A 25,785-nucleotide genomic window follows, 5' to 3' on the forward strand; every position below is an offset into this window, starting at 1 on the left:
CGTGGGAATCTCGGCGAATGCGACGATAGCTATTGGCTGCCGGGAATGCCCCCCCCCTCCCTCCCCACGCTCTGTCACCCCCACCCCCCCGCCGCCGAGCGACTGATACAAGTTTGGCTGAGTGACGTCAACCGAGAGCTATTTTTAGAAATGTTGGTCAGAATTTAACGCACGCGCGGCGCGCTCTCGTTGGCAGGACTTCTGAACAGCTCGCAGACGGCCGTGCATGGAGGGAAGAGTTGATCTGATGGGAATGAATCACGAGAAATACAATAATATTATTTGACTCTGGGTGTAGCATGAGAACTGTCATGTAAATATTACATTCATATGTATAAAAGCACACATACAAATCTCAAACACAGTATATTTTGTCTATGCATTCACATCACACTATCACTGTGCACATTGCGGTAAATGATTATAAGTTCTCTTAGAAGGTCAAATACTCCGGACAGGGCATTCTAGTGCCTGGCCGTACGATGGAAAAGAACAGAGACATTAAAGAAGGAATGAGCTTTTACTGCAGAGAAACCAGATAACAGAGGCCCTTTTTTACAACCAACTGATGAGACCCTCAGAAAGTCTAAAAGTCTAAACCAAGAGCCTCTCTCTTTTTTGGACCTATCATATTCAACTCATAAAACCTATATAACATGATGCGCACTCTGTATAAGCGCCTTTTAGTTGCTGAACTTCTCAGTACTGCTAGGCCCGTGCACGTATAACTGCTGGGCGATATACTCCTGTTATCCTACAATAAATGTCACATTTGTTTTAAGACGAATCTGGTGTAGAAGTCTCTCTTGTTTTCCACTCAACAGAACACACTGACTGAGCACCAACAACCTTCAGTCACAATCCTCTGGCAGCATCTGTCATCCTCACCCCACATCTGGTGCACCTACAGGGAGAGGGAAGCAGATGCCCAAGGGCCCCTGTTATCAGGATCCTCAAAAGGCCCGGTTTCACATAGATTTGCATCTGAATATCTTATTTCAATAATCATTTGAGCTTCTGTTGGTAAAAAAAAAAATCTGAATTTAAAAAGGACTCCCGGCCTCCAAACAAACACCCAAGGTATGAATGGGTGATACCATTAGGCCTCTAACCATTTCATTTATTTGAAAGGTGCCCAAAATACCAAACTACTACAGCTGTACAAACTATACCATGTGAGAAATGAACCCCTCCATTTATGTGACATCGCAATGCATTCTGATAAATATCATAAAAGCTTATCTGGGCTCTGTCAGGTTAATAGAGGAATTTCTTTGGCACATCTGGTTTTCAAAACTAGTCTCTAGTCTGCTAACTTGTTTTAATTGTCAATCCATTTCACAAGTTAAAAAAACAAAAATCACATATTTAAAGTACCAAAAGTTAAGGTATTCATAAAGCAGAACAGCCAGTATTAGATTATGATTATTAATGAACTCATAATGTGTACATCGCTTTAATGTTGCAGCTGGTAAAGGTGCAGGTAAACATTGTAGACGTGTGCAAAGCAGACAGATGCAACAGACGGAAGGACGGAGGAGTCGGTCCCTTCAACTAAGAGATAAAATGGGTGAGCAGACGGTCCCCCTCCCTTTTGTGCTGCAGTTGCCAAGCAACATGAGGCTGGAGTGAAAATGTCAGAGAGAGGCTGCTGCATTTTATGAATGAAATTGGAAAAAAGAAAGGAGCCAGGGGAGGGGAGGGGAAAGAGAAGGCCAACACACACACCAATGCAGTCGTTCTAGTGTGCTCCCTTCCTCACTAGCCAAGGTGGAAAGCAGCTGTGTGATTAAGATGTGGCGATTACCAGAGAGTAGCACTATGTCCACAAACAAACTTTATTAAGCCCATCACAACCCCCATTGTTACAAATACTGAGGCAGAGAATATATACTATGTAATAAGTACAAAATGAAAATATGCCTTCTCATCTCAAAGACATTATAAGCGCTGAGAAAACATTATTTACAGTTAGCCTAAACCATCTTAACTGCAATCCAGAATCCATTTCTCCTTCACCTACATGTTTTGTGCATCATTAGAGACGGACGTTTTATGTCACATTTTTAAAGAACAATAACTGAACTGGGACCTGTTTGAAGAGGCAGGTTTACAGAGTTATCTGGATAACTAGCAAACACAAGCTTGTATTCAGCATAAGCCAAGATTTTTTAATTATTATTATTATTTATATTTTTTTACACAGACTCCTACTCCAGATGCTACACATTTACATAAGACAAACTTTCACAACAATGAAATGCTTTATTATAAGCAGCTAGTGCTACATACGGAGCACTGCCCATATCAGTGCTTAAGAGGACACAATGAACAGCACAGTGCGGGTACCAAACACATCTGAACGTCAGTGTATGAGTATGACTTGGGCTGTGAGGATTTGGCGGTCTTAAAACGGCCCCACCCCGAGGACTCAAAACATCCTCTGGCTCAGCTTTGACATTGTCTAAGACAGAGATATAGTAAAATAAGGCAAAGCTGGTTGTGCAGGCCTGTGTGTGTAGTGAAAGAGAAAGAACAAGAGACAAACAGTTTGTAACAATGCCAGATTCATCCCATTCGTGTATGCTGTATAAAAATAATGTCCTTGCTGCCATATCCATGCTGCCCGTTAACGTAGAAACATCCATGGCCTTCTTGTCCAAATGTGAGTTTGCAATGTGAGAGAGTATAGAGATGAGAACAACCTCTTGTCCATTTTCTTAATCTGATGATTTTTACATGCAGTCCATGGAGTTGTCCGGCATCAGCCCAAGAGGTGGCATCTTTCCTGGTATGCAGGATGGAGGGAGCATGCCGCTGATGTTGGGGGACGGGTCGACGTTCTCGCTGTCCTCCATCTTGTCGGCCGAGCCCTCCCAGTTGATATGGAAGCGGGTGACACGGGGGTTGGAGGCCAAAATATTCCTCAGGAGCTGAGAGAATAAAAGCAACATTGGTGAAAAGTCAGATTTCCTGTTTGTGGTGGAGATGTCCTGGCGTTTAGACCTGAATGTGGGACAAGTTTTATAAAAACCTTTCCTTAATGGAGCTAAACAGCATATTTTGATTAGGCCCTCAATGCCTGGTAAACACCCTCATCTGTCAAACTCCATCCCTTCTGTTTGGGATTTAGGCTTTCCAGAAGAGAAAATTAAGTCCCTCAAACTGAGAACCTTGATAGCATCCCATGAATTAGTTTCTCAGATTTTAATGTTCTTCAGAATGGCTTCAGAAGACATGATACAACCATTTAAAAAAAAAATGTGTGGATAAAAAAAAAAAAAGGCACCTTTTCCATGTACAGTATAGATCGTACAGAGAGCCTACACTAGCGAGTCGTGGCCAGTTTTGAGTTAGCTACTGTTGCACTGGCGTATATTAATCCAGCTGGTATGTCATACAGGGATCCTTTAATCAGGCTTTCTAAAAAGCTGGGACATGATACTGGAGTTTCAAGGTCTAGATTAGAAGCTAAATAAGTATCTCTCCCTGAAGTTTCGAACAAAGCTGCAATTTTTTATTATTTTTTATTATCAATTATATATTATTCTTGTGATTAATCAAACATCCGTCAAATCTTTTAAATTTCCCAAAATGGTGCAGATTGCCCATGAAAATGTCTTCGTGTATAAAAGGTGTTAGACTTGGGGAATTGAACATATATATCAGCTATTGGTTGGGTTTTAATTTCGGCCAATTTTTTTATTTTGCCAATTCAAAATTGGAGTGATGAATAAGTGTGATGCGTTGCTCAGTGCGCAAAGAGAGAGAGTGACTAAACCAGAGTTGTTGACTGTTTGAACAGCGGAAATACCGATCAAGACGGTTTGGGTGCGTTCTATTTAGTGTTGAGTTTGTATGAAATGTGTTTTACGATGAGTTAACATTGCAATTAAGCCAGTTAGTCCGTGTAGAAAGCAAAACTAGAATTTAGAAGGCGTATAGACATTATTGTATGTTTTATGATTAAGAAGGAAAAAATAGGTGTAAGAATATTAAATATTTCCAGTCCTGACATCTTGCGAGTTTATTTGTTTATCAAACTATCAAACTAGTCAAACACATCTCCCAGCTGAAACTAAAGGTGTCGGGGGAACAGAAACATCTGCATAGATTTATTGGCAATGAACGGTTGATGGCCTGGTGGTGACCGGTTGGAAAAAATAAAAAGATTTATTCATATTTACAGCTCATGTTATATTTCTTTCTTAATGCTACTGCTGCCTGTAAATTCAATTTTAGATCACCAGAGGGCAGTGGAAAACCCTGCATGTTTCAACAGACCCTTAGCACTTCACAAGCATCGCCCAAGAGCTGTACCATACCTTTAAGATATCTGTTGCTAAGGCATTGCAGTAATTTCTAAAAATGAAATAAATGAAAAAAGACAAACAAAAAAATAACCCAAAGGCACTATTGTAAGGCTGCTCCCTCTCAGTTCATTCGTCAAATAATCAGATTTATTGAGAAAATTAGTCTTTTTTTTTTTTTTTTTTAGATGCTGAATGACTTATTTTCAACTTCTGAACACATATCTGGTAAACACAATATTTAAAGTGTAGATTTTGTTTGATTTGTTACAGAGCTGTCAATAAAATAAACGTATCGATTAGTTGACAAAATTGTCAGTGTTTTATTTGACAAAAAATGTATTTGGTCGAGGACAGCCTTAAACTATACATTAAAAGAAAAAAAGAAAGAAAAAGAAGCACTATACAAATAAATGTATCATTATTATGCTACTACTCATGTCAGAAATCAGTGATTGTCATCTCTGAGTGTGTGTGTAGGTTACCTGAGCGTAGTCTGGTTTGAGGGGTGGGTTTTCCCGTAGTTCAGGGTCTGTGTATTCATTGTTGACATAGTAACCAATGCGGATGAACTCCTGTCCACGGTAGGTGCAGGTTATAAGGACTACGGTCACTCCTACAGCGTCACTCTCTGGAATCAGCCCTGTGTTAGGAGCATCAGCCTGAGGGGGAAGACAGGAACACGACGATGAAGAAATCAGATCAAAGTAAACCACAGTAATCATGTTATTAAAGCAGCACAGAGCTGAATGAAGGACCAAACTAGGGATATCAAATAGATTTACCCAGGTTTCTTTGATTTTCAGTCCTAGTATTCAATTGCTTCTATGTTCTAGCTGTATGAGATTAGCGGTAACATGTGACCACAGCTTACTGACCTGAAACACAAACATGTGTCTGCCAGCCGGTACCGGGCCGACTAGAACAGAGTCCAGAACCTGATCGTATTCCTCGCTCTCTGCTGAACCCACATAGATGATCTTCCACTCCAGATCTGATAACACATACACACAACAGAGAGACTTACCATATATTTCTGTTTGTAAGGAATATGAGTTACACACAGTACTGATGTTGATTACTGTGCACTAGCTTCATCTCGAGACACTTGCAGCTTTGTATACATACCTGAAAAGCATAAGACATTTTAAAACACTCTGATTTGTTTTTAAATGATCTACAACAGAACAACATCATCAGCTGATACCTGTACGCTTATGTTGATATCTTCTATTTCCCTACTTGTACTGGCTGATTAAAAATCAAATACACATTTTCATTTGTTCAATTGCAAGAACAAAACAGTTCCCACAACCTGTCTTAGTGAAATGTTAGAAATGCAAGCAGATCCCATTTTGTTATAATTTCATGTCATATCAAGAGACAAAGAGATAACAATTCCAATTCCACTGATGGCCAAATATAAACATTAAAAATAATGGACTTATATTGTTTCATGAGTTGATACTGATTGTATGCACAGTGATTATTTTTTTTTGCTTTGAAAGACTATCACAAATACAAATCTGTTCTTTTCACTTCAACAATGCACTAAACTTTATTTAGTTAAATAGGACAACATAACATATTTGTATTGGTATACAGCTCCACAGTTAATGACACCAAAGGTTAACTGGTTTGTAACCCCAGTGTGTACATGCTACTGCTTCCCTGTTGTCTGCTTGTCGAGGTTCGCGGCAACTCGTTAAGCTGGTCCGTTGCTACAGTAACGTAATGTGATCAACCAATCAGCATCACGGACAAAACTCCGTAGAACGTCAACGAACCAATCAGTGCAGGCAGGAGGCGGGGCGCTGTCCATAAACAACTTGTCAAATGAAATATCACTATTTAGCCCCAAAGACAGCTAATGTATTGGTATATCGTCGAGTAGCACAGCATGCTTATTCATTATTTACATTCACCCCATCTACCCGCAAAGTATAAGTTACCACTGAAGCAGAACGCGCAAAGAGAGGCAGCTAGTACTCAATAGCTAACATACAACACAGAATAATATAGCTGGTGTTACACGTTAACGTGAGCTGAAAACTACACCCACCTTCCGGCAAATCCTCCATGCATTCAAATGTTATTTCAAACTGAAAGGGATTTCCAAATGGGCTCGGGTTGTCCAGCACAGCAACATTTAACACTTGCACCTTGGCCATTGTGGTTTCTTCTGAGGCGACCTGGACGAACTGATCTACTCTTCTCTTAAGTGAACACAGTTTAACGAGTCACTCTGCTCTGTCTACTCTCGCTGTGTTCCCGGGTTGGCTGACTCCCACGCGTTGACGTTGTCTGCCTTCAGGACTGCCAGTTAAAGTTTGATCCTTTTCTTCTTCTTCTTCTTCTTCTTCTTCTTCTTCTTCTTCTTCTTCTTCTTCTTCTTCGCCGTCTTTATTTCTGACATCCAGCTACGCGCTGCTGCCCCCAAGTGTTCATTTAGTTAAACAACAGATCAAAATGCATAGCTCAAATGCGTCTGTGCAGTTTGAGGCGTGGATTAGTGTCTAATGTTATATTTAGTTCAGTTACTCAGGCTAGAAAATACAAATAAACTGGACAGCCAACTTATTCAAGAGGTTGAATCCAGGTAATGTCTTAATTTGTCAGTGGTTTTACAATGACCTGAAAGCCCCGTTCACTGCTGCTGCAGTAATCTTTTCAGTGATTGGTTAATATATTAATTGTCATACAGTATATTCTGAGTCTTAAGCTCCTACCCCTCGTTGAAAGTCTGTGTTCAACTTCATTATAGAGGAAACAGACAGTGATGACAAGTAGCTATATTAAATAAAAGTCTGTATATAATTACAGACCATGAGATAAAAATTATTTGTTTGAATCAACACAGGGTAACACTGACTTTCACATTTACAGTATTGCATAGCTATAAGGAGGACACAACTAAAAGCATTTCATCCTAGTAGTACTGAACCTATTTGATAGCACTTTACAGCTCCTGAATGGCACTTGCTTCTTTCTTTTTTAACGATTTACTAAAGTTAACCAGGCTCTTTTCAAAGTTAAAAAGTATGCCTAAATTACAGGATGTAAATCACCATTTACAGTTCTTTTTGTGTATGGATTAAATAAACAAGATTTGATTTCTTTAATCAATAGCTAAGCTTTCCATTTACTTTCACCTTTTTTACTGAGCCGGCCATCCGGTTCTAGCTACATACTTAGCGTGTGAGACTGCTATCAATCTGACATTATGCATGAAGCAGATAAGTGCATTTTCCAAAATGTTGACTTTTAAACAGGCGTTTTTTGGTCACTACAAAACCAACACCACCTAGTTAAAAACAAGGGATTATGGCTAAATCAGCAAATGCAAATAGTAATTGGAAGACAGAGATATAGTAAAATAAGGCAAAGCTGGTTGTGCAGGCCTGTGTGTGTAGTGAAAGAGAGAGAACAAGAGACAGTTTGTAACAATGCCAGATTCATCCCATTCGTGTATGCTGTATAAAAATAATGTCCTTGCTGCCAAAAAGTAATTTTGCACTCTAAGATGAGTTAAGGTTTTTTCTTGGATAATTGAACAGTTGGATATCCTTTGTGTATGAGTTGGACTACATCTGTTCATTGATTATTATTGTCATATCCATTTGTACACAACAGTTCTGTTGGACAGGGATAATTGATGACATTGTGATCTAAATATAAGCTTTATTACAGCTGCAGTTCTCAATAATTGTAATAAAAATAATTATAATAATAATTAATTGGTCAACTTTCTATGCATCACCCCCACTGAGCTCGCTCATCAAACTTTATTAAACTTCTACTTCAAGTTGAATTATCAACATTTACCTTAAACAATTTAACAGTAATCACTTTAATCTGTAAAGAAGACACAGATAAGTTTAAGACAATTAGATTTTAATCAATACAGTGAAATATTGTCGGCCCTTATAACCCATAGCAGGGAAAGTTTTACATAAAAACATTAAAACAATTAAAAAGAACACTTTATTTCCTTCAGTTTCACTACTGCTGACATCCAAAGAGTTGGTACTGCTGGACCATCTCCTCCATGCCCAAACAGGTAGGTCTGTGTTCATCAATTTGACACTCTGCATCTGTGGGCCAATACTCAATCCAGGTTCTCTGTCCGAGTATATACTGATACCTGAGGAGAGCAAAAAGAAAAAGGCATTGCTTCTTTATGTGACCAGTTAACTGTAACATGCTGGAACGTAACATGACAAAGCCTCCTCCCTCCTTATGTACATTTAATCCCTCTGTCAATAGCAACAGTTACACATTAACAAGAGTACAAGAAAGGCTCACTTGATTTAGTAATAGAAAGCAGTGAAACATTTAAACACACACACCACACACATTCACACAAAGAACAAACTTACGACTGGTCTTGGTCATCTCTGTGAATATCTTTGGATGCGCCCATGATAAGGTAGGTATTGCCTGTTATCAGATCTAAAGGCTCCCTGCAGTGCGGAGGACTGAGGAATATGCGCAGTTTATTCAGAGGACCCACGTCGGAGTTTCCTGTAATTAAAATATAAGAGAACATAGAAAAGGTAAGGATTGAATGCATTGCTAAAGGTGCAATACAACACATTAGTGATGTATTCTCACATATTACCATCGCCACAGTGGAAGCATGTTTCATGAAATAGTTGGCCATACGCTTATTCGAGTTCTTGCAGTTATTTAGATAGATACCTCCATTGATACCACTCTCATGACTTTACAGAAAATGTGCAGACGACTGCTGGCTAACTTAGTTTAGCATTAAAGACTGGAAACATTAGCCTGGCTCTGTACAAAGGTAACAAAATCCATCTACTAGCAACTCTAATATACTCTGTTTAATCGAAAAATGAATTGTAAAAATGACAATTCCCCGCTATAAAGGGCCAGTGTGAAGTAATTGGGGGGAACTATTGACAGAAATGAATACAAAATTAAAAAATGAGAAAATACCCACCTTCTTTGATGACTTCCAATACCCGCACTGTGTAAACATCTGTGGACAAATCTTCTGTAAACTCTTCCAGTCTCACTTTGTACACTGAGGACAGACAAGTTGCAGATTGTTAACAGAGTTGCTTACTTGCTAATCTCTTTCTCACACCAACACACATTCTTTTGTATAAAAGTGCTGTATAAAAGCAGTCACGCTCACTTACCAAAATCTATTTTATTGTTCACCTCAGTCTCACAGACCTTAGCTGTGCGCTGATCGTTGGTGACTTTGTCCTTCTTCTGCATACTGCAGTTCTCTGGAAACACACAATGCACAAAGTAAAAACATGACTGATGACCTTATAAAATAAGCACATGTGGATGTGAGAGGAAGAATTGATGGGTGAAGCTGTACCTAAATCACAATTTAAGTAATTATTCAGCTAGACTGAGGTCTGATCCTACAGGTGCTTGTTGCCTCTGACAAAAGTTCTAATGATTATGTAACAATCTGGTGATTTACTGTAAACCAGTGTTAATTTTGGAAGCTATTTTTATATTTAGTTTTATTAAGCATTCACATGGAATCAGTCAGACTGTAGACGCACACAGACGCAATCTAGACGGCACTGGAAAACAAACCAACAGTCAGACGCAATATGTTGCCATGGCGATGGAAAAATATATTAAATAAAAGTTCTTAATGTCTAAAAATTCATGTAGCTATAAAATGCAGCTTTCTCTTCATATCCTATTGAAAACTTAAAGAACTTTGTCCTTCCGTGAGGGAGCTACAAAACATCTGATTGTAAATTCACTTGAAAATGATGTCAAAAAGTTTAAATGTTTTATGTTTGGACGGCAATGATGTCTGCCGTTACCGTGACGGTATTCTCTGGTGGCCTCACCTAATTTAACTCTCCTGCTCTCGTCCACTAAAATGATATCCGGTTTGTCGTCTTCCGTCTGCCTGATTGTATCTGAATGCAGCATTTGTCTTAGTCTTAAGATGAAAATGCTTATTTGTTTTAATCACCTTCGACAACGCTAAATGTTTTTGTCTAGTTTAAGTGGATGAAATGTCATTTAATTTTAGTCAACTTTAAGTCAAAAATGTCTTCTCTCTTAAATATGTCAGCTATTTTTTATAGTCCAGCAAAAAACAATATTTTTTTAATTTTAGTCAAACTTATTGCACATAAGATTTTATCATGGCATTATCCGATCGAATGACTAAGAATGCAACTCAGTGGAGTCGCCCCCACCAGGACCATTATAGAAGCCAATGCCCAACTCCCAACATGCAACATTCTGTGTGTGTGTGTGTTGTGTGTGTGTCTAAAACAGAGAGAGTAGTTTTACATCATCCTGTTTACCTTCAGCACATGTGCATTCTTCATTTCTACAGAGCCGCATTAGTTGTCCAGCTTTCCTCTCTGGATGGTAGAATTTCACACAATGTTTTTCTGAAATGGAAAAGAAAGATATTAGAAAAGGACTCTGTGGCAGCTGCAGTACGTCATCGACTGCTTATCCACAGTGTTGTCTACTCTGACATCTATTGGCAGCAAAGTACATGGAAGCATCATATGTTTCTAAGTGACTGAGACTCACGGTCATAGTATTCATAGACAGACACAGTAGCTGGTTGAAGGACGCCCACTTTCATCGTCTGATGGACCCTAAAAGTGATCTCATCAGGTCGTGTGTGAGAAACCTGTGGACAAAGGTAAGATGGAGATAAACAAACAAAGGATGACACGGAGAGAAAAATGATAAAAGGCAGGAAACAGTGATGTCTTACCTTGTCCAGGTAGATGATGAGTGAACCTCTTTCGGACAGGACTTTGTTCATCTCATATTTCGCAATGGTGCGAGCACGTCTTTGTTGTTCAACACACACACACACACACACACACACACACACACACACACACACACACACACACACACACACACACACACACACACACACACACACACACACACACACACACACACACACACACACACACATTGTCAGACAGCTTTAATAACCATAAATAAATACTTGTTTCTCCTTATAAACACAACTTGTGAACTGTATGTGGGTATACATGCATCCGTCAGTTCTTACTAGGTCCAGGTCATTTGTGTTAACAGTGAAGCCAGTTAGCAAGCCAATATCCAAGATTGACATGGATGCATCGGTTTCCTTGTCCTTATACCTGCACCAAGGATAGACAGAATAATGAAATAACGGCATAAAGGAGATGGAGGGAAAGAATTATGTTTATTATGTTAGAAAATGTTTTATGTATAGCCATGTTACTGCAACTCTGGTCAGTATGACATCTTTATTGTACTCACAAAACATCTATTTTCAGCTTGTATATCTTCTCTTCCTCATCCATTTTCTCTGCAGGAGAAAAAGAGATTGAGTATTTCGTTTTTCATGAGGTCGGGATCTTGGCAGAAACAAACTGATGTAAAGACAACAAATAAACAGAAAGAGAGGGAGTGCACCACATTACCTGGGATGAGCTGCACAGACATGTTAAACTTCTGACAGTCACTCTCCTTTTCTTTAGGCAGAGCGTAATACAGCGACACCATCTGTCACATGGATAAAAGTGCCTCGTTCAATGTGATAAACTAATAGAAATGGGTCTTGAAAATAAAGAGTTAAAAATGTTTGGTCTCATCTGAGATTCAAATAGGACAATTCAACAATCAACAGATGATAAAACTCAGGATATGAAAACATATTGTGCTTACTGTCAACGTTGCTTCTCCTGAGCCGGTGGCTGTCACCTTCACATTCTGGTTAATATCATTAATCTGTGTGGAAATATGAACACACACACACACACAGACACACACACACACACACACACACACACACACACACACACACACACACACACACACACACACACACACACACACACACACACACACACACACACACACACACACACACACACACACACAGTCAGGGATCAGCAGAAGAAACCTAGGGGCGTGATTATATGTACGAGCCACAGAGTATGTTTGTGTGTCTTCTCACTTTAGATGTTCTGGTGGCGTAGTGGTTGGCCTTGTTGAAGTTGTACTTGTCAGGTCTTGACCTGCCCGGCAACAGGATGTCCACATTCAGATCATACTCTGGTTCTTTAGCATTGGTCCAGTACTCTGATATTGCCTGGTACACTATTATGGTAGCCTAGAGACAAAAAAGGTGAGAAAACAAGCCTTAGAAATAACAAGTTCAAATTAAACCTAGGATTTAGGTATCGAGATGTTGGGGGAGGGGTCTGTGTTACCTGAGTTGATCCATAGCCTCCGCCCACCTTCTGCTGCTTGTTGAACCATCTCACAACAGGTGCGGCATCTTCAAAGAGCTTTATTAACAGAAGGCAAACAAACGGTTGACATTTCCTGTGGTTGCATACGCATTGAAAAATAGTAATCAGTAATAATTTAGTGAAAATAGAGAGATGTCCTGATTCTGGTACAATTATATTTAAGATTGTAACCTGTCAGTTTCCAAAGTTTCCAAGACTACCAGAGAGCTTCTGAATCAGTTTTTCCTGTTATGGCACAACCAAACTGCTGCTACTTGAAACTTGAAACCAACATTTCAAGGCACTGACATTACTGAGACTTCACTGACTTGTTTCTAAACCCTGCACCTTTTAAGTGAGGCAACATGGATGATGACTGAGCTGTATGGTTTTTGTAGCATGACATCCTGGTGATCCCACACGAGAGGGAGATGCTCACCTTGGCCTTGACCAGAGCAAGAAGAGCATAAGCTGTGGCCTCCAGAGTGTAAACGTGTCCTCTAGGTGTCTGCCAGTGGGTAAACTCTGAGGAAGACGCACACAAACAGCTTTTTTATTACAATGCTGCACATGGAACAAGCTTTATTCACTGATAATTCCCCAATCCCTCATTTTAAAACGTTTAATGTTATAGAAATAAAATAAAAAAGAAGAAAGTAAAATATCCTAAATTTCAAACATTTTAACTCATCTTACTTTCTTTCTATAAGAGTCCAGTATGAAAACTGTGTTTTTTAATCTCCAATACAGATTATTGATATTGGAGATATTAAAAAATCTAATATTTGGTTTAACACTCAGTGCAAACAAGCATTTCCGTTAAAGATCGCTTTAATTTGTAATTCAAAAATAATTCCCAATAGATGTACTGAGCAGGACACTTTATATACTCTAACCTTGTCAATTCAGATGGACAATCTATGTAAAGAAGAGACTGTTTCTAAATCATCTAAAACATATCTTCGCAATTTTTGCACTGAACAAAAATAATCCAATAATATCGACCATACCATTTTGTTGGTCGGGCTCTAATAAACTTATTATAGTAATTATTAGTAGATGTGACCTAAACACTATTACATAGACTCTGCATCAGAATATTAGTTTAAGAATATTGCTGTGTGACCACACCTGGGGAAACAAACTTGTAGAGGATCTCCCGGTTCAGTTTGTCTTCATTGGCCAGGGCATATGACGTCATGGCAACAGCATATGGGTTGACTAGGCTGGGCAGACGCCTTTCCAGATAGGCCACTGCTTTGTCTATACTCCCTGGCAGACTCTGGATGAAAAAAGAAAAGACAGGTAGGAGAAAGGAGAATGAGAAGAGAACAGTAGGATAACAGTAATCCATCCATTTTAAATATACAATTCTGTAACATTTGATCCTGGGACATTAGCTGTCCACCCTCTCACCCTCTCCTGTGTCTTATGAGCTATATATACAATCATGTATGTATGTATATTAGAACGAAAAAAAGTCTGATTGAAAATGTTTCCTTACCATACTTATAATGCAAAGACTAACTAGCTCTACATTGCATTTGGTATTATTTACTCAATTACAGTTGACCAAATCTGCAAAGAGAAATCTGAAGAGCCCTTAAAAAGGATATTATTATTATTCAAAACTGCATGAGAGGCGGGACTTTGCAAAGGGTGAGCTGCTACATCATCAGAAAGCGTTGTTTCGTCCATCACTAATCTCAAACCTGAAAAATTAAGAAATAAAAGCAGTGAAATGAAAAGAAAAAGCATCGTATAGAGATGAGGTACTCACATTAACAGTGGCGGCACATAGTGTGCGTGACTCCTGCATGGCAATGAGGCAGAAGGCCGTCATGGAGGCATCTGAATCTGCGCCGCGAACATCACCCTACACATGTACGGACACAAACATGTTGATTTATGGAAGGTTTTAGCCAGCAACATGGAATTGTTTCCATCTTGTTATTTTGTAGCAATTTGATGAAGAATTTATGATAATTGAATCAGTTCACGCACATTCATCTCTCCGTGGATCAATATTCCAACTTCTGTAAACTCGCCATCAGGTTTCTGTGTTTTGAGAATCAGAAACTTAATAGCTTCACAGATGTCATTGTTCTGCACCGCCACCAGACTGTTGGCCATGGCGAACACCTTGGCAACATAGGCTGTCAGCCTTAGAGAGGAGAGGAGACGTTTAGTTTCTTTTATTTGCACATGAAATACACCATCATCACAGAGAGAGAATTTGAAGTAAAAGGAGGACGTGGAAACATTCGTACGTATGACTTCTTCGATATTTGAAAACCTCACCAGGTGCTACTTGTGTATTTGGGATGAACAGCAAAAGACCCATCACCTTTACGGAAAGCGAGCTGGTTCCGGTAGCCTGGACACAAACAAGAACGCACAACCAGTTTGAGGAGTCCTGGTACATTTTCCTCCTGTGATAATTGCATCTTTTAAATGATTCTGCTGGCATACGTTTCTGTTCGTAGTTCAACTTATATAGTCTGTGTATTGCATTCAGACCATTAATACTAATTGTCTCTAGCGTGGGTCTGTGGGGCAGGGAAAGCATGCACTGCTTTCTGCCATACTGTTTTCGATTTATTTATACCAGTTATGCAACGTCAGAAACTTAAAAATCCCACACATGGGAGCATCAATAAGACTCCTGGTATCTGTGCCAATACCTACCGGTCTTGATGTGTGTGAGGGCTTCATCACGTTTCTGAAAACCCACAGTTTCCCACTGGTTAGTTTTGTCCAAATACGTTGCTGCAATGACCGGTAGGGTCATGACTATCATGTTCTGCTCTCCACAGCCCCCGGGCTGTTTGATCAGACTACCCATAGAGTTTCCACTAACGGCGTTCTCCACCAGTGTAGAAACTTGTTCTCTCCCTGCAGAAACACACAGAAACAGAAAAGAAACTAAATGTTACAAATCAACACAAAGAAACATCTAAAGAAACATGCAAAGGTCACCCACATCCAGTGAGGTGATCATTTCTCACTAAGAACAATGCCAATCAACACCAGTTCATTTTACAGGCACTATATAACATAACGTACCCAAATATAACATTACATCTCACCTGTCACAGAGATCTGTGTGCTAGTAGGTGTGTCTGGAACCAAATCTTTCTTAGGAATTCCACTGTTGAGAATTTCCTCTTGTTTACCGTCTGAAGGGGAAAACAGTGGGCAAGTTGGAGGATCAATTTGCAAGTGATAAAAACACAATATCACCAAATTACTATATAATGTATCCGTTTATGGGTAAGCTCACCTTGACCATTATTAGAGGGGTTTAGAATTATAATCTGAGGAGATTTGACGAGTACACCTGCAGGCTGGAAAAACAACAGTTAGGACAAACATTACAACTCAAAACTATGTTTTAGTAGTCTGCTGGTGTATAACAAAAAACAATATGGCTTGCTTGTTAAAATGTTCTCTTCATTTTGAAAAGGCTGATAGAGTACACATATGCATCAAGGTTAAGCCTCTGATAAAGTGTGTTTCCCTATGCTGACTTTAACATGGGAGATTGCTGTTTCTCTCACCACCACCCGCAGCATCTTCATGATTCCATCATTGAGCGACGAATCTCTCACAGCTGCTTTGACCTCAATGCGGAGTTGTCCTTCTTTCATGGGAATAATAATGAATGGCACAGATCGTGTAGTTTGAGGCCCAATTTTGACCTCCTGACGATACTTCCCACGTTTAGAGGCTGAACTGCACACATGCTCTTCCTCGATCAGATCCACGCGCACCTTGAAAACAGGGCAAAGATGGAGAAAGAGAATGAAGTGTGTGCAGCTGATGATCAAAGATGAAGACCCCCATTGAGTGGATAATGGGAATAATAGTAAAAGTCAGTTTTATTTTTAGGTCACCTACCAATGATGCATCCCTAAATTTAATTTTTTTAATACTTTTTATTGTTACCCATGGGACCAACCAAAATCAAAGATTTTGCCACTCTTTGTATGTCGGTCCAATATTTACCGTTGTTTTTGCACTTTTGTTTGAAATGGCTTAGAGAAATATATCTTGGTCACATTGGCTGTGGCATGAAACACCAGAGCAGAGGAACTCAGACTTACGGTGGCTTCATCGGGGCTGTAGTTGTGGAGGATGGCCTTAACTTCCAGCTGCTCTCCACGGACAGCAGAGTACGGCAGCTTAAGATCAATGAAGAATTCCTTCAGGACGATTACCTCTAATGGCTCGCCAACACAGATTCCTTTAAGATGAGAGGGATGAAAAAAAGGGGAAAAAAGTGATGAATGAGAAAAAAGGCAGAGACAGAAATGTGTGAGGGATTGGAGAGGTTAAAAGATTGAAGTCACTGAATCCTCACCGTGAGTTTTTGACAGGCTAATTCCAGTGAACTGCCAGGTTGTGATCGAGTCTTGCAAAGGAACATTCTTCGTGAACGTTGTCGTGTCACTGAAACAAAGAAAAGTGTTAACACGCTGAGAGCTAAAGGGTAGCTTGAAATCATAGTGGTGTCAGAGTGAAGTAATCAGTATATTTTGCGTGTGCATATTTCAGTTGACTCACCAGTTAGGTGTTTGTGGAGGACAAGCAGGTAGTTTGATGTCGGACCACAGCCAACTCTCAGGGAACTTGGTGCGAGAAACAATTTCATTGCTGTCCATGTAACTGTTGTCATCCTCCTCACCTGAAGTGTCATTGATAAAGTTACTATTTTTATTCTTTATGACCATGAATAGTAGCCACTCAGAGCTTCAACCCATCCCCATGTGCCCGTCTCTTACTGCGAGCCAGTCGGAGGCTATCCTCCTTCCTGTCAGCTCGCTGGGTTTCCATCTCCTTGCAGCAGTGCAGGAACGCCGTGACACAAGCTTCACCGTCACTGATGTACTCGCTGCGCCTCTCACATGTGTATGAGAGGAGGGTTTCCCTCATGGCATCCAAACAACAGTCACGCTGCAGCTGTTCTTTATATTGACTCACTGGGAAGAAAGAGGGTTGTGGAGGAGAGACAGAAGTGAGAAGATACAGACCACCAAGAAGAATTGGGAACTGGAAAGGCAAATTAGAAATATTAGTTGTGCTTCTTTAATAAATATGCCCTCATAAATTAGATCTTTGATTTGAAGAAGAAAAATCAAATAATTAAAATGGGACAAGGAGGGTAAAAAACTGACAAGAAGGGAGGCCATTTTAACAAATAAACTCAATAAAGTATGAAATAAAAAGAGTTTCAGCTCACTTTTATCTGTCTACTAATATATAGCATGGCAAAGACGAGAACTGTGGATGTCGACGGGACAAGATGTCCAATGACAAACATTGTAAAACCCGAGTGACTGAAGATGACTAATGAATATTTGTTTATTGGGTAGTTTAGAGCTTTGGTTCTTACATAAGCTGGTTGTGACCTCCATGATAGTAACGGCTCGTTTCCTCCTGCTCGGGGCCGGACATTTCAATTCTGGAAACACAAGAAAGATTTTATCTTTAAAAGGTTTGACCTAGACTTGATTTGTGCTTACTATAATTGATGTGAAACTATTCAATTCAGAGTGAGGTCATTAATCTGGTTGGACACATGGACAGGATGAGGCTGTGAGAAAATTGGATCTACAATAGCACATCCATTTGTCAAAAGGTTAAAACATTGTGTAAAGGCTTTGTTATAATAAAATGCTTAAGGCACATTTTCTAAAACCCCTAACAGAAGGGAGGGACCATGATTCCCTTATGTAGCTACACAATAGTTCAAATGGAAATACCTCAAAGCTTCAGTTCAACCAAAAACATGTCATCTAATTTAAGTCAGGTAGTATTTGGCAGATAGTTTTGGTTTTATTTGCCCAGAGTTTAAGATATCAGTTTAGATTCTGGCTCTTTATTTATGTCGCTCGCACCTTTAAATAATTAAAAAATAACACAGCCACAACTGATTTAAGAAACTGGGACTCTGAAAAACTATTGACATGTCAAAATACTGAAAAAGGTGAGCAAGAAATATAATGTAATTTCAGTTTTCAGGTGCTGTTCTTCTACTGTCCACTAGATGCTTACTCCTAAAAAAACACTGGAATTATGGCGATGAATAAAGGACTATGTGCCCATTGATACAATGTATAAACCTAAAGAGGGGGTTGTATGTTCAGGGAGGGGGAGAGTAAAGTAGTGTCACCTTGTCTGTAGGGAGTCCCAGAAGCCGTGCTGGACTCAAACAGCAGCCCAGCATCGTAAAACACACTCATACTGTCCTTCCCTCCACCTGGTGTGCAGCCTGTGTCGTGCTTCTCTACGATGTCCCATACCTGAGCAGGTCGAGGTCATTCCCACACACACAAATACAAAAAACAAGACATAAGGTTACAGTATGCAAGTTAAACAAACAAATCATAAACTCACATGTCAGATCTCATATGTACACACGAACTCATGCAATGTATTTGCTGCAGGATATCATTATTTGAATTTAACAAACTTGAAAGCTAACATGTGTCATTTTCTTTATACATGGCTTTTTTAATTAAACCCCTTTTCCAGAGATAAATGTGAAATAAAGAAATTGCCTTTTTCTGGGTGAGACGGTGCTTGTTGTTTAGGACGTAGACGCCTTTGTCAACGGCCACCAGTCCCACCGTGGCCTCTGGATCTCCTGTGACCTTCAGACCAAACATCCTGCGGGGCTCATAGGACGGATTGGGTCTTGATGATTCAAGCCTCAGCTGAATGTGAACGGGAGGTCAATGATTGAGACATGCAGTTCTGTAATTTGCTAAAACAGTTTCATTCATAAAAAATATGTCTGAGAAATGACAAATAACTTTGTCAGCTTGTGTGTGTGTTTTTTTTGTTGGCCCACTTGAATTCTACCACATCAGTGTTGCGTGTCTCACCGAGCCCATGCAGGAGTCCTTGACGTCCACCCAAACAGAGTCTGACACCACTTCATTGCCGTTTGTGTGGTAGTAGGCTATGATGCGGAACGATGGCAGCATTTCTTTGTTAATGGGAACGTTCAGGGAAATCAGAAATTGACCTTTTGTCTTGAAACGGCCACTGGTCACCATCTGACCTCTGCTCAAGATCTAGGGACGCAGGTTTGAACATCAGCACTTCTCAGACAGGAGTGTATAGTCTACAGGAGTAATATATGTGCACACATGCACAGGTGTAAAATATCTCTCACCAGGTATGTGATGTCAGTGTCATGCCTTTCCTGCCGGTTGAGGTTGAGGTTGATTTTCAGGTTGTCTCCTATTTCCAGCTCAGCTGTATCCACACCTGCAAATGTGACATATTGAGATAAAACCCCCAAAAGGTGGAGTACGTGGTGCACACTTTTCCACTGCTACCTCCTCTTTTGTATCATCTGATGTTATTTCAGGACGCCCCTCACCTATGTGGATGTAGTTATTGCTTTTTGTTGTATATGGGAGAGCTACCATGGTGGCCGATGCTTGTCTTTCATCGCTGATAACAGGATCCTTGGTCCTTGCCTGAAATTAAAGACACACAAAGGAAGGCATACACACACAGATATAAATAATATTTGAAGAGTGCCAAGTCTCTCCTATCTCAACCTATCTTAGCTGCTCAATAGAATAGAGTGAGAAGATTTTACACTGACAAGATGAAGTTCCCCATTCACATACTGTTCAGTTAATGTGCGAACAGATGAACAATGGTGGGAAGATGCTCTGCTTTATTTCACCTCAAACGTCAAAAATATTTGCCAACGAAAACTGATTTTTAAAAAAAGGGTTAAAGATGTCAGAGACTCACAGTGATTTGCAGTCTTCCGTTCCCTGCCTCTGTATTGATGGTAAGCCTTGCCAGGCCATTGGGTGCGGTGAAGCCCTCCACATCGCCTGGATCCACCACCACTCTCAAGCCTTGTGCCGGACTGTCGTCAGGATTCGTAACTTCAACCTGTTGATAGAAACTGCTGTACAATCAGAAAAACAACTAACTGCCTCATAGGAACACAGCTTTTTAAAGGTCAAACTCATGTTATTAGATAAGTATCATGACTATGTTTATGGTGACCCTAACTGTTGATCGACAAATTTATTTTTTCTGTTTGTCAAAATCTGCCTTAACATCATTACATAAATCCATGACAAAACACTGATCTAATCAATAACAGTTTCGAAGACAGCATTATGCAGCATGTGACTAGCACATTTACGATATACTGCCCGCTATGCTTTCTGACAGTGAATTTTTTATTTATTTAAATAGAAATTCATCAATTTGATTTTATTCCGAACATGTAACAAATAATAAGAAAATTTAACACAAATAAATTCATATTATATGTCTGGAAAGGAATAGGCTTACCCCTTTCTATAACTTAAATAATGAACTTAATATTTAACATATATACACATAAATAATCATCTTAATGTAAAAAACAATAACAACGACAACAAGCGTCACAGTCCTGTCAGAGACAAGGCCCTTTCCTCAACCCTAAACCTTTAAAAAAATAATGTTCCATAAATCTTCTTGAACTCATTTGTATCTGTTCTTTGCTTAATTTCTCCATCTAAACCCCTCCATGAATTCATCCATCAAACTGAAATACATTTTTTGTATGTAGCCCAGAAGTCCCAAGCCATAAGACAAACATATGCTGTCAGTTCATGTAAATGCAAATAAGTACTTTACCGCAACATCGAAGGACATTCCTGGTTTGAAGTATTTGGGTGTTTTCCTGAAGTGGATGGTGTAAGGTGATTTGACTATCTGGATGTTTCTCAACTCTGCCTCCACCATTTCACTACCTGTGTGTTGATGAAGAAACACAAACACATTCACACACAAACTGATTAAAAGAGTAAAAATGTATCTTGATATCTTTGTTTTCTATATTCCCTTGTTCTTGTTTGGGGATAATCAGACACTTATAATCGTGGTAGTTAGCTGGTAGTTACTTTGATCAAACACACTGAAAAGGCACAAATAAACAGTTTCTCTATCTTACCGCTGTCCGTCAGCACACTGACGGCCACAAATATGGAGGTCCCCTCCAGTTCATCGATGTTCGGGTAAGAATTTGTGATGTGTTCTCTCTTCAGTGTGACCTCTCCAATACCTCTGTCGATCTAATGGGACATAATATAAAATAGAGTTTAGTGGTACAGTCATTAAACAGCCTGGTTTGATTCTAACATCCTAAATAAATAATATCTGTAGAAAGACATGTCACAATTTAGCTGAAATAATGGCAATGACATTTCTAGATACTTTTCATGTTTAAGAGTCTTGAAAACATGAAAAAATACGGCAAAAGTGTAAGAATGTTCTCACCTGCACTCTCTGAAGAGAGCTCGGGAAGCTTTTCTTTTGACCATCTTGCATAACCCCAAATACCACATAGGCGGTCCCATCCACCTCTTGACCAAACAGATACCTAAAGCCACAAGACAGGGACACATTAAAACCCACAATGAGGCAAAAGAAAAAATCCAAAAATAAACAAACACAAATAAGACAAAAAACAAAAGCCCCAACACAACCTCTTAATAACTCCCTTTATTTGTCCTCCTGTATCAATCTACCAGTCAAACCTGGTCTCTCAAGCCACAAAACAAAAACCTTCACATACACAGCTCTGATGTTGACGGTGAGCTCTTCACTGTCCACGTAGAAGAAGGAACTCCTAGGTGTCAGTTTGACCTCAAAACTGGGCAGCACTGCAATATGGAAAACATTTGATTGTTTTGCTAATCAGGTTAAAAAAATAGTGAATGTTTATATAGGTTTTAAATTGAAGTGCAGGTAATGAAGCACCCACCGTATTCTTTGACCTCGAACTCTGCAGAATAGCTCTGCTGTGGGTTGCTTTGGAACTTTGTCACCACCTTCCACAGTCCAGGACTACACACACACACACACACACACACACACACACACACACACACACACACACACACACACACACACACACACACACACACACACACACACACACACACACACACACACACACACACACACACACACACACACACAACATTAAAATAATCATTTAGAGACTGAAAGTAACACAGGGACAGACTTTGTTTGCGTTATGATAAGTATATATATTTATACCCTACACAAAAGAGCTGCTGCACATAACTTGACATTTATACTACTGTCCTGACGTTTACAAGAAAAGGTTTTTAGTTTTCAGGTTGGCTTTGCATTATATAGAAAGGGTGCAGTACTTGTATTTTATGCCTTTTTAGGCTGATCAATTTTACTTTATAGGGATTAAATGTATTTCTGACCATTGACAATTTATATTTAGCCTTTAAAAGATAAACTGAGCTACAGTTTAAAAGAATAGTTTAACATTTTGTTGGAGAGTTAAATAAGATTATAAACACTCTTGGGTCTATCAGTGGAAACAACCTTCAAATCTTAATAACCCCATGCTTCTTGCTTTATTACATTCTGTGTAATGAGAAATTTAAAGGCGGCTTTAATATACATGATTTCCAGAGTAGCACTAGATTTTCTATTTAAAAGCAAAGATGGCAGTTGCTGCTACTCTGTTAGCTAAGTTAGTTTACCTTTTAGCAGGTCTAGTTTATCTGAGCTGTTTGCCTTGCCTGGTTAAAAACACCACTTAACAACATAATGTATGAAAATACAATGTGAAAAATGTTATTTTCATAACTTACTAACCTGACAATTTCAGCAAGTTGGAAATCTCCAGAGTGCATCCCTGCTTCCAAAGATACTGGATCAAGTGGTAAAATGATGTTTTCAGGGGTCTAAAAACAAACAAAAACCAAACAATTTTCAAACAGTAAATCCATGCCATATTTTATGTATGTCTTTTGCATTCAATCCACCATCCTGGTTAACGTATATTTTGACCATAGACTGTATGATATTGACACTTTGACACTATTTCTAATATGCGTTTGTCTCCCACTGAAGGAAAAGGCTTTCTTTAATGCGCAACTCCACCACTTGTGGAAGATGTGCATTTATTTCAGTTACAGCTGTTCAAATTATATCACATTCAGTTATTTTCTTTAGATAAATCACAATACCACAATCTCGATGGAAATAGAAGCATCAGTTTGGATGTCAGCATTCCTCTCTACCGGCTCCATACGAGGCGTCACTGCAAACATCCTGTAATGAACTGACATAGAGAGAGAAAGAGGTTAATTCTGCTGCTGAGGGTTGAAGGACAGTGTATCTATTTTGGGTCATGTGACTGTTTAACATATTGTTTGAAAAGAAAGGTTCATTAACTTCACTGTAATTTACAGTTGAATCATTAAATCTGGGAAAAAAAGCTACTTGAAGACATTGTTACAGAAGTAGGTGTGTTTTTGCTCTTTTGTAGATTTGAACTCACCTTTGCTGTTGGGGGTGTAGAGGGTCTTATCAGTCTGTATGAAGATGTACCCGGACTGAAAGGACACTAAGACCACTTTCTCCAGCAGTCGGTCAGGAAACTCAGCTTGCAGGTACACATACTGCTTCATGCTGGCATCCTTACTGAAGTCTCCAGCAGGGATCTGAAACCAGTATGAAGAGACACAAGTAGGGCACCAGTAGCATTGTGGGGTTGCCTAAATCACGTACATTTCAGGATTCATTTATAGATTATTTGTGACCATGTTAGAAAATGAAGCCAAGTAACAGTGACAGATTATTACATATACAGTGACAGTATTTCATTTACCGTTATTTTCCCAAGCTGCTGAAATTGATTTTCATTGTTAAGCGTCACAGATATGGTTGCCAGCTTTTTGGTTTTGGTTGGATGGTTCATCACGTTGATGTTCACATTGATGTCTGCTCCAGAGCAGTCTTGACACTCAACAAAGATATTTTCTGCTGTTCCTACACGCAGCAAGTTGGGGGCAGACAACACCTTCCTGCAGAGCAGCGGAGAGAGGGGAAGATATCGATTATATCATAATAATATTATGTAGTCATTGTGTTGTAAATCCACATTCTGTTAAGGATGTACAGACATGCATGCACGCTCACAGGACCGAACGCATGACCTCACACATGCTTACGTCTGGTGGAGATAATAAAGGAAGGTTGACACCGTTTAAACACAATTAGAGGTTTGACTATTTGTCCAGAGGTTTTGAGATTGGATCTGTCGGAGAAGTGGTTCCCAACCTTTCATGTGTACGACCCCCAGCTTGTAACCCCTCAACACAGGTTTTAACTGAGAGCAGTGAGATTTTTCTGTCTTTTATGAGGGGAATCTTTTCATTATTTCACAAGAAGAAAAGGAAAGAAGTCAGAAAAAACAAACATGGTTTTGTGTAACAGAAATGTTTTTCATCTCCTTACTCCTCAGGTTTATCTTGGTTCCAAAGCCTCAGGATGAGAAGCACTTCTTTAGAGGCTGTGAGTTAAAGTTTCAATTCACCCAAATCAACAAGATAAACAAATCTATTTGCCCAGATGAGGATCATGACTGCATGGACTTCACCCACAATTGGTGATCTATTGATTACTCTGATGAAGATCCAGCAGTGGACCAACAGAACATTTCATCATGGCTTTAGACTTTTGCTCTGTCTGGCATAAGGAATTGTTCTGCAAACTCTGAGCCAACTTCAGGGCCAACAGACTTGCCCTTATTTGAAAGTCCACATTACCTTGTGACACAAACAGCAAACTGGACTGCAGCTCCTCATTAAGTAAGACACAAGTCAATCTAATATTTGTACATACACTTTTAAAAATTTAATTTAAATGCAGATATCATTGTTGCTCCCATTTTATTTCAAACAGTAATAATGTGAATATCAGGAATATGAACAAACGAACAAACTTTATCTCTGTTTTGGTTGTATTAATTTGAGTCCAGAGGGCAGTGTGTAAAGGAAAGGTAGGTCTACTTACAATGGAGCTCCTTCAGCTACAGAAGTCAGGGAGACCAAGGCCACAGAGGCCACCAGCCACAGCAGAGTCCTACTCATCCTCCTGACTGATTCTGATCTGCAGTCAATAGAGACGGTCGCTGTGCAGCACCCTCCTTTTATCCTCCCTCCACCCTCCTCCATCACCTCCTCTTCACCTCACCAAGTTTTTCTGTACACATGTATGGACACAAACACACATTATCATTAACGTTATTTCCCAGCAGCAGTTGAGAAACTGTTGAGTTTGGATAAACATTATTTCTGCTCTGAAGAAAAAGATAAACAGTAGAAAATCAATGAGGGTTT

At 39.5% G+C, this 25,785-nt stretch overlaps 2 protein-coding genes across 2 annotated transcripts; both read right to left on the reverse strand.

The window, feature by feature from the left end:
• Positions 1-1,802: 1,802 nt before the first annotated feature.
• Positions 1,803-6,691, reverse strand: asf1bb (anti-silencing function 1Bb histone chaperone). The gene is made up of 4 exons (XM_054604683.1): positions 6,373-6,691; positions 5,189-5,304; positions 4,796-4,972; positions 1,803-2,933 (listed from the first exon to the last, which is right to left on the reverse strand). The coding sequence occupies exons 1-4, from the start codon at positions 6,479-6,481 to the stop codon at positions 2,736-2,738; spliced, it is 600 nt and encodes a 199-aa protein (XP_054460658.1). The 5' UTR covers positions 6,482-6,691; the 3' UTR covers positions 1,803-2,735.
• A 1,496-nt stretch (positions 6,692-8,187) lies between these two features.
• LOC129095872 (complement C3-like) lies at positions 8,188-25,568 on the reverse strand. The gene is made up of 43 exons (XM_054604467.1): positions 25,460-25,568; positions 24,273-24,468; positions 23,943-24,105; positions 23,629-23,723; positions 23,255-23,343; positions 22,377-22,459; positions 22,188-22,275; positions 21,890-21,992; positions 21,564-21,684; positions 21,248-21,363; positions 20,360-20,506; positions 19,974-20,073; positions 19,764-19,858; positions 19,471-19,662; positions 19,144-19,299; positions 18,756-18,885; positions 17,976-18,044; positions 17,365-17,562; positions 17,147-17,267; positions 16,944-17,032; positions 16,687-16,826; positions 16,141-16,353; positions 15,864-15,927; positions 15,670-15,759; positions 15,269-15,475; positions 14,882-14,957; positions 14,585-14,744; positions 14,361-14,456; positions 13,712-13,862; positions 13,020-13,105; positions 12,560-12,637; positions 12,304-12,459; positions 12,012-12,074; positions 11,768-11,849; positions 11,604-11,652; positions 11,361-11,461; positions 11,059-11,138; positions 10,869-10,971; positions 10,631-10,720; positions 9,479-9,571; positions 9,277-9,360; positions 8,690-8,834; positions 8,188-8,454 (listed from the first exon to the last, which is right to left on the reverse strand). Exons 1-43 carry the CDS (start codon positions 25,534-25,536, stop codon positions 8,313-8,315), a joined length of 4,977 nt encoding a protein of 1,658 aa, XP_054460442.1. The 5' UTR covers positions 25,537-25,568; the 3' UTR covers positions 8,188-8,312.
• Positions 25,569-25,785: the final 217 nt, after the last annotated feature.

The sequence above is a fragment of the Anoplopoma fimbria genome, chromosome 9, assembly GCF_027596085.1.
Source record: "Anoplopoma fimbria isolate UVic2021 breed Golden Eagle Sablefish chromosome 9, Afim_UVic_2022, whole genome shotgun sequence".
NCBI classification, from domain to species: domain Eukaryota; kingdom Metazoa; phylum Chordata; class Actinopteri; order Perciformes; family Anoplopomatidae; genus Anoplopoma; species Anoplopoma fimbria.